This window comes from Microtus ochrogaster, chromosome 10 (assembly GCF_000317375.1).
Source record: "Microtus ochrogaster isolate Prairie Vole_2 chromosome 10, MicOch1.0, whole genome shotgun sequence".
In the NCBI taxonomy this organism is placed as follows: Eukaryota; Metazoa; Chordata; class Mammalia; order Rodentia; family Cricetidae; genus Microtus; species Microtus ochrogaster.
Window position 1 is genome coordinate 63,769,813 of NC_022016.1, and position 8,466 is coordinate 63,778,278.

At 46.3% G+C, this 8,466-nt stretch overlaps 1 protein-coding gene across 1 annotated transcript in view; it reads left to right on the top strand.

Moving 5' to 3' along the window:
- The window catches only part of C10H1orf50 (chromosome 10 C1orf50 homolog), a 7,697-nt gene extending 3,501 nt beyond the window's left edge, over positions 1-4,196 (top strand). Inside the window, exons 3-5 of the mRNA XM_005353343.2 lie at positions 1,639-1,725; positions 2,565-2,696; positions 3,175-4,196. Coding sequence (XP_005353400.1) covers positions 1,639-1,725; positions 2,565-2,696; positions 3,175-3,360 — 405 coding nt within the window. The 3' untranslated portion in view covers positions 3,361-4,196. The remainder of the gene's footprint in view (positions 1-1,638; positions 1,726-2,564; positions 2,697-3,174) is intronic.
- Positions 4,197-8,466: the final 4,270 nt, after the last annotated feature.

An 8,466-nucleotide genomic window follows, 5' to 3' on the forward strand; every position in this document is an offset into this window, starting at 1 on the left:
CACACACAGTGCACATACATACAGGTAAAACACTTATACACTCATATTGTCTTAGTTAGGGTTCAATTTTTGTGAAGAGACACCATGACCGCAATAACTTTTATAAAGGAAAACATTTAATGGGGGCTTAGAACTTGAGAGGTTTAGGCCATTATTATCTTGGTGGGACATGGTGGCATGCAGGAAGACATGGTCCTGGATCTGAGAGTCCTACATCTTGATAGGCTGGCAACAGGAAGTAAACTTGAGACACTGGGTGTATCGTGAGCAATTGAGATCTCAGAGCTTAGCTTCACAGTAACACACTTCCTCTAACAAGGCCATACCTACCTTAACAAAGCTAAACCTCTTAATAGCGCTACTCCCTTTAGGGGCCATTTTCTTTCAAATTATTGCATTCCACTCCCTCTCCCAAAGGCTTTTAGACATATCACAATGCAAAAATCAGTCCAACTTCAAAAGTCTCCATAGCCTGTAACAGTCTCAAACTTATTTAAATGTCTAAGGTTCAAAGTCTCTTCTGAGATAGATGTAATCTCTTAACTGTAATCCCCTGTAAAATCAAAATAGAAAAGCAGATAACATACTTTCTACTTATAATGGCACAGAATATACATTATCATTCCAAAACGTAGTGAAGGGAGCATAGTTAGGAAATACGAGATCAAAGCAAAACCGAAAACCAGCTGGACAAACTCAAAACTCTGCATCACCATGTCTGATGTCAAAACTTTCCAGATCTCCAACTTCTTTTAATTTTGTTGATTGCAACACATTTTTCTCTCTTGGGCTGGTTCCACTCACTGTTAACAGCTTTTCTTGGTAAGGTATAGGATAGCTCTCTGCCATCTCCAACATCCTGGGGTCTCCAACAAATCCAGGCTTCACTTTCACATCTTCATGTAGTGGCCTCTCTGGGCCTCCATGCAGGAATACCCATGCCTGACCTCAGTGGCTTTCCTTAGTCATGGGGGAGACTCCATAATCCTTCTTCTCTCCTTGACTCTAAAGCCAGAACCACGTGGCTGAAGGTGCAAAGTTCAGCTGGTTGCTGGGGCTGGAACATGACTCCCTTGTTAATGCCGTCTTTACCAGCTTTCTGTATTCCATGGCTTCCTTCATTGCCTGAGCTTGGAACTCTGTTCTGGAACTTGCTCTGTAGACCTGGCCTCTGCTTTCCATGTTGAAATTAAAGGTGTGCACCGCTGCACTTGGCTCTAACATATATAAGAACATCCTACATCACGTAACAGCTTGGACTCCACAATGGGAAAGCAAAACCAAACAAGGGGCCTGAGAAATGGAGGCTTTAGTTGTGCAGAGAGGAAAGGGAGTGATCTCTAGATGGAGGACGTGCTCATGTTTGGTGGCAGGAGGTGAGGGTGCGGAAGCACCAAACCTTGTGATTAGAGCTGAGAGTGAACGGTAGTGGAGATAGATGAAGGGTGCGGGTCATTACAGTGTGGGCTTCTCCTGAGTTGGGACCTAGGGTGGTTGGGAATTTACATGGCAATGGAATAGGAAGAACACTTTATGTAGACACAGAAGCTGTTGGCATAAGTCCTTGAATTGCATCTTGATGTGACCACAGGTGCCACTTGCCTTTTCACCCTACAGTATGGTTTCTCTCCTTTGTAGGCTGATGAATTCATCCGAGCAAATGCTACTAACAAGCTGACAGTCATTGCTGAGCAAATCCAACACTTGCAAGAACAAGCTAGGAAGGTGAGAAAGGCCAGTGCAGGTTAGGCAGGCTTTTCTTTTCCTTTGCTTGGGAGGGTTAGCCGAACTTATAATCATGGTGCCTTCTTTGTTTTTCATACATTCTGAATATATAGACCTTTTGATTAAATGCCAGAAATATGCCCAAGAGGTTTCATTAGTTTATTTCGTGTTGCTATGATGAAATACCTGGAGCAGGTTAGCCCTATAATGATGTTTATTTTGTACATACGTTTAGAGGTTCGAGGGGCATGGTGCTGGTGTAGCTCAGCTGTGGGGAAAACAGCAGAGCATGTGTGGGAGAGCAGACACATCTTGAAACGGGTTTACAGATTCAGGTGTCAGGCCCTGGCTTTTACAACATCAAGTCCTGGTTTGCGTCTTCACGTCGCTCTCCCCAGAATTCCCTTCTGAGGGCAGTGCCCTCCCTCTTATGTCACTCTGCTGGTGGCCAGGCTCCTAGCATCCTTTAGGAGACAAATGACATCTGAACCATAACAGAAGTTAAGCAGAAGTGGGTTTTGTTTCCTATGCAGGAGAAAGGTAAGATGAAGCTTTTTAATGGAGGAAGAGTTTCTTAAGAAATGTACTTGACCCAGGAAAAGAAGAACTTAGAATCCCCCAAGTCAGCCACAGCAGCATTAAAATCTTACCCCTCTAATAGCTTTCCCAGCACAGCAACTTGTGTAACCTCCATTCTTCCAAACCATTTGCACCCCAGTAGTGAGCCATTGCTGCTGGGGAACCAGACTGCAAGCTTGGAGTTTGTGCTTTGGTTAGGGTAATGTGGGTGAGGCTGGGTACCTCTGACTCATCCCCTGCCTTACCTGTGTGGCTGGCAGGTACTGGAAGATGCTCGCAGAGATGCTGACTTACACCACGTGGCTTGTAATATGGTGAAAAAACCTGGCAGCATTTACTATCTTTACCAGCGGGAAAGTGGCCAGCAGTACTTTTCCATCATTTCTCCAGAGGTAAGAACATTCATTCTTAACTCCAGACCAGCTCCAGCCTTTGAGAAATGCTGGGCATGTTTGTATGAAAATGTAGCCTGCAGCTTGGTCAGTGGTTTCCTAGAAAGTGAAGTGATGTGAGCCCCGATATGATGAAAAGTTGTGTGTGTGCTTGAATGATATTCTCTCTTTTTTTCTTTGTTTTTGTTTTTCAAGACAGGGTTTTTCTGTGTAACAGTCCTGGCTTTCCTGGAACTCACTTTGTAAACCAGACTTGCCTCAAACTCACAGGGATCTAGCTGCCTGGCTCTGTCCCCCAAGTGCTGGGATTAAAGGTGTACGCCACCACCACCTGGTGATACTCATTATTTCTGATGTGTAATATAACTTCCAATGATGGTTTGAGTAGTCTGAAGTGAAAAGCATAAAAAGAAGTCTATGTAGAGAAAGAGCCCTGTTCACTTCTCAATCTGTTGAGGATTGCTCCTTTGCCTTCTAGGAATGGGGAGCAGGCTGTCCACATGACTTCCTTGGTGCCTACAAGCTGCAACATGACTTGTCGTGGACTCCATACGAAGACATTGAGAAGCAAGATGCTAAAATTGGCATGATGGACAAGTTGCTGAACCAGCCCATGGCCTTGCCCCCATGCACTGAACCCACCTTCCAGGGACTAACTCACTGAGTGTGGCTCTGAGGAACAGTGCTCATGACAAAGGCTTGACCAACACCAACCATCTCCTTGTCCACATTCTCTTCCTTGTGTGTGTGTGGCTCATGGGGACTTTGGGTTTTGGGGTGAGTCATGAACTTCTTGGAGGAAAGCCTGGTGAATGTAGACATTCACCAGGTAAGGATGGTGAATGGAATCGCTGAACTCCTGTGGGATCTTCCTGGGCCCACTGATGCCCAGTCACTTGGTTTCAGAGGATTAGCAGCTAGTGCTTTCCTTCACCTCAGCACTGGGGAAGGAAGAATTCTCTTCCCACAACAAGCTGCTGGGTCATTTTCCTGTCTTTTGTGTCAGGTTGGTATTGAAGCTGTCTACGTAGGTGCTGTGCCAATTTAAGGTTGGTTCAGGAATTGCAGTGTTGCCTATGGAGGATTAAAAGAAACAGACAACTTGGCATGGCTGGGTGAGAGTGCTGATTCTAGAGTTTCAGTCCTCATAGCGTCCTTCTGGTTCGCCCTCCTGCCCTTCCTGCCTCGTGAGAGTGACTGGAGACTGAGGCAGCCATCCTAAACCTCGCAGATGCTTAGGGCTGGAAGAGGTCGCAAAGGCTGCTACTGTCTGAACCCACTCTGAAGCCTCCTTAGGACAGCCTGAGCTCAGCACCCCGCAGGACAAGCCCATCAAATGGCATTTTTAAGATAGAGTGTGGAAGGGCTGGAGAGGGGTCAGCAGTTCAGGGTGCTTGCAGCTCTGCTAGAGGGCCCGAGCTCAGTTCCGAGCACCCATGTTGGACAGCTCACAACTACCCTTTTTGTTTTGTTTTGTTTTGTTTTTTTAATTTTTTATCGAGAGAGGGTTTCTCAGCAACTATGGAGTCTATCCTGGAACTCGCTCTATAGACCAGGCTGGCCTCGAACTCACAGAGTTCCTCCTGCTTCTGCCTCTTGAGTGCTGGGATTAAAGGTGTGCACCAACACCGCCTGGCCCACTTGTAGCTCTTAACTCCAGGAGATCTCATAACACTTGATTTCCATGAGCCATCCAGACACCCAGATATACATATTCATACATTTAAAATCTTTTCAAAAAGAGACTGGAAGAGAGTAGAGCAGTGGGGGTGAAAACAAGAAAAACCACTCACCTGTCCACAGATTGTGACTTCACTGGGATTATTTATTTATAGGTTTTCTGTAGCCCAGGTTAGCCTGCAGCTGACTAGCACAGGCTAACCTTGATCAATGTGATAATCCTGCCTTAGCCTCCTTAGTGGACTGAACCATCACACCTAACATGTTAACACTGATTGAAACTCATGTTTATTGCTTACTGAATAAGTCATGAACTGCAGAGGGACCGGGGATGTAGCTTAATGTTAGCATGTTTACATAGCACGTATGAAAGTGTTTACACAGCATGCATCGGGCTCTGGTTCCATCTCCAGTACTGCACACAAACAGTACCGAACGGGGCCTTTTGTGCCCAAAACTCTTATGAGTGGACTTTTTTGGATTCTACCTCGTTTCAATTTATAGCATAAGCAGAGTGACTGCTTCTTCATTGCAGTGTCATCTACTGTAATGTGTTCTGAAGAACGTGAGGAATATGTACTGGAGCCCACAGGCCCAACTTTGGCTATACACTGTCTTGGTGTTTACGGCTTCCCTTATGAACAGTGCACCTTGTGAGCTAGAAGTGGTCCATGCCTAGCACAAGAAGAAGCCGAAATCTAGCAAGGAACATGGCCATTCTGTTCACACAGAACTGTCTTGTGTGAGCTGTGGAAAGCCCCTCGCTGGGAAGCTGCAGACCTGGTAGACTTTCCTGGGATGTTTTGGATCCTGACTCCGGAATGTTGCCCAGGTCTTGAGGAGGTTCTGACCTGGTAGACTTTCCTGGGATGTTTTGGATCCTGACTCCGGAATGTTGCCCAGGTCTTGAGGAGGTTCTGACCTGGTATTAATGGTTTTGAGTAGTGCGTAGTTTGTAAGTTGGTAAGCATTGTCGCAGGGCTAGTGGTTTAAGGCGACACCCACCTATTCGTGGTTTCGCTGTCTTCAGCCTCAGGGTTTCTTTGGTACTGCTAGGCTGTAATCAGGTTTTTGGCTAGGGCTGGATTCTCTGGGCCTTACTATCTGCTTCCAAGCTCACGTTATTTTGGCCGAATTTTGGTTCATTGGAGATTGCTGGGCTACCTGCTAATGGATAGATAGAGGTCTCCCTCAGCTTCTTACCACAGGTGTCCCTGAAAACATAGGTGCACTCTGCATCAGAAAGGATGGAGCTCACGAGCAGAACGGAGGTTCCAGCCTGTGGAGTCACACCACAGAAATGCCATCTTTGCTGTATTGTCTAGAAGTCAATCTCTAGGCCAGCCTACATTTAGGGGAGAGCATTACACAGGAGCGAGGAGATCAGGAGGCAGAGATCAGTATTGAGACAGGAAAGGTAACCGGTTTTGGGTAAAAGGCGATTGTGGTTGGATGGTGTTGATACCACGGATCTGGACTGCACACAGCACTGGCAGAATAACCTCCTGGATACATTCCAGTTCACTCTATCTTTCTCAGATCCTTTGGCGTGCAGTATCACGCTGAATCACTAAAAATGTAGATTTCTCTCGCTTTTGGTATTTCCAACAGCGAGCTGTGCCTGGAGATCAGTGGTTTCCAAAGAGAAACTTCTTGTCCAAGAAGATGTACTTCCCATTTTGGCCACCAGGTAGTGCCAGTGCTCTTACCTGGCTAATCTGCCTGGTTGAGGGATGACGAATGGGGGATTAGGGCCAATGAGTGTATGCAGCAGCTACTCTCTGACAGCCCTCATCCCTCTGTCCTGGTGATTTCCTAAGCACTAAGTGCCTTCTCATTTCCAGGTTCTAGAGCATTATCTCAGCACAGGGCCCTGTTTCAAAGAAGCACACAGTCTGCTAGGGGAACAAGCAGATTAGCAATTAAAACGTGGTACAAGGACTTAGTGGAGGTATGCATAGGCCATTGTAGAATACAGGAAGACTTCCAGTGTATTATGGGAGGCTTGTCTTTCGGGGCTTAGGGAGGGTCTTTTTGGGTGGAATTTATTGGATATGCTCTTAACCTCATCAAGCAAAGTCATCCTGGTCTTTACAAGGGGTGTGGTAAGACTGTCCTGGCTAGAAAACTCTAACTAAAGAGGTCAGTGCCAGGAAGAGGAATGCAGTTGACAAAAATAACATGAAGGGCGTTGATGGCAGCCTGGCCACTTTGGAAGTACAGCAGCTGAAGTGAACGCTGGCTGGGGCAATGGGACGGGAACCAAGGTCTGTACTCCTGGACTCGAAGCCAGCTAGCAGCACTGGAGTGTGAGGTGCCAGCTTATGTCAGTTGTACAGTGGAATTAATTCCTCTGTGTTTATATATCTGGAATTCGAGTGTTCCTAGAAGTCAGTGGCTTGTTACTTTGGTTTTTTTTTGGGGGGGGGGGAAGAATCTGGGCACATATGCAGATACCCGCAGAGGCTAGAGATATCAAGACTTTGCAAGAGCAGCAAGCACTCACCACCCACTGAGCCATCCCTCTGATTCCCTGTTTGGTTTTGACTTCTCCCCTTAGAGTTACATAACAGTGGTGTGACTTAGAGTGAGCACCGCCTGATGTGATGATGCGTAGCATGTTGAAGTGCGAGAGACTGCCTTGTTAGCTAATAAAATGTGAGGACATGCGTGAGAGGAGGGGATCTTGGGCAGTTCTTGAATTTCTGGTTAAAGTGTGTTGATTCATTCAACAAAATGTGGAAGAGAAAGACATGGGGTATTCACCAAAGACCACTTGGACGTGGGTTTAAGCCAATATAAAGTCTTATTAGCCCGCTGGTGACTACACTGGCTATTCAGGGATCCCAATGTACCCTCAAGCCTTTCTCTGGGTGACCTTTCAAGTACAAAATCCATGTCCTGGGTTGACATCAGTTAACAAGCATAGTCAGCCAGAAGCAGAGCTACAGAAGCCAAAATGGAAAGTTAGTGCATTTAGAGACTTTCCCAGAACTATGGACTTTGATGGATTAGGTCTTTGTTTTCAACTTGGCAGATGGTGCTATCTACATGTTTTATAGCCTGAATGATACTTCCATCATGGAGTCAGTTGTGCTAACATCTGGGACCCTGTTACAGACATTCTGATATTTTCTAGCATAAATAGTGATCTGTATTTGCTTCAAGAATCTACCTTGCTGACTCTGCCCAGGCTCACTGGGTAGCCACTGACTAAGCGCCTCTCCATCCTAGGGGTCTGGAAGGAGGCCTTACTTGTGTATTTACCTTCTCAAGACTTGTTCCCCAAACATGGATGATACTAGCCATAGATGAAGACATGATGCTGTCTAGGGAACTTTAGTTCTATCAGATGTTCCCTTTATCTGATTTAATCTTCATGTGGCCCAACACCTAGGAGGTCTGAGCAGGAGCATTTCCAGTTCAGAACGTGGCTCCTGGCTATTCAGATAGCAGTGATAAGGTCAGGGTTAAGCAAGGCTGTGTTTGCTTTGAGTCCAGTGATAACCACAGTCATAGCCACCCCAGCAGTGTTCTAGAGCTCTACAGAGGTGACACACACAAGGAGTTTGGCCAGTGTGGGATGCATGCATGTCTCTAGTACACACCTGTACTCAGAGCCTAGAAGGCTGAGGCAGGGGTCTGGATGGCAGTTTCAGACTAGTTTGCACAGCAACAAGGGAGCGTCTGTTTTGAAGAAGTGAAAAAAAGGTGTATGAGGAACTGGGGAGATAAGTAATAAAATACTTTTTGCAAAAACAGGACCTGAATTTGATCCTCAGCATCCACATTAAAAAATCTGGGCATGGGGGATGGAGTGATGGCTTGATAGTTAAGAGCACTGACTGCTCTTCCAGAGGACCCAGGTTCAATTCCCAGCACCCACATGGCAGCTCACACCTGTCTGTAGCTCCAGTTCCAGGGGATCTGACACCCTCTCATGCAGGCAAAACACCAGTGCACATAAAATTGAATTTAAAAAGTGTGGGCATGGGGCTGGAGAGATGGCTCAGTGGTTAAGAGCATTGCCTGCTCTTCCAAAGGTCCTGAGTTCAATTCCCAGCAACCACATGGAGGCTCACAACCATCT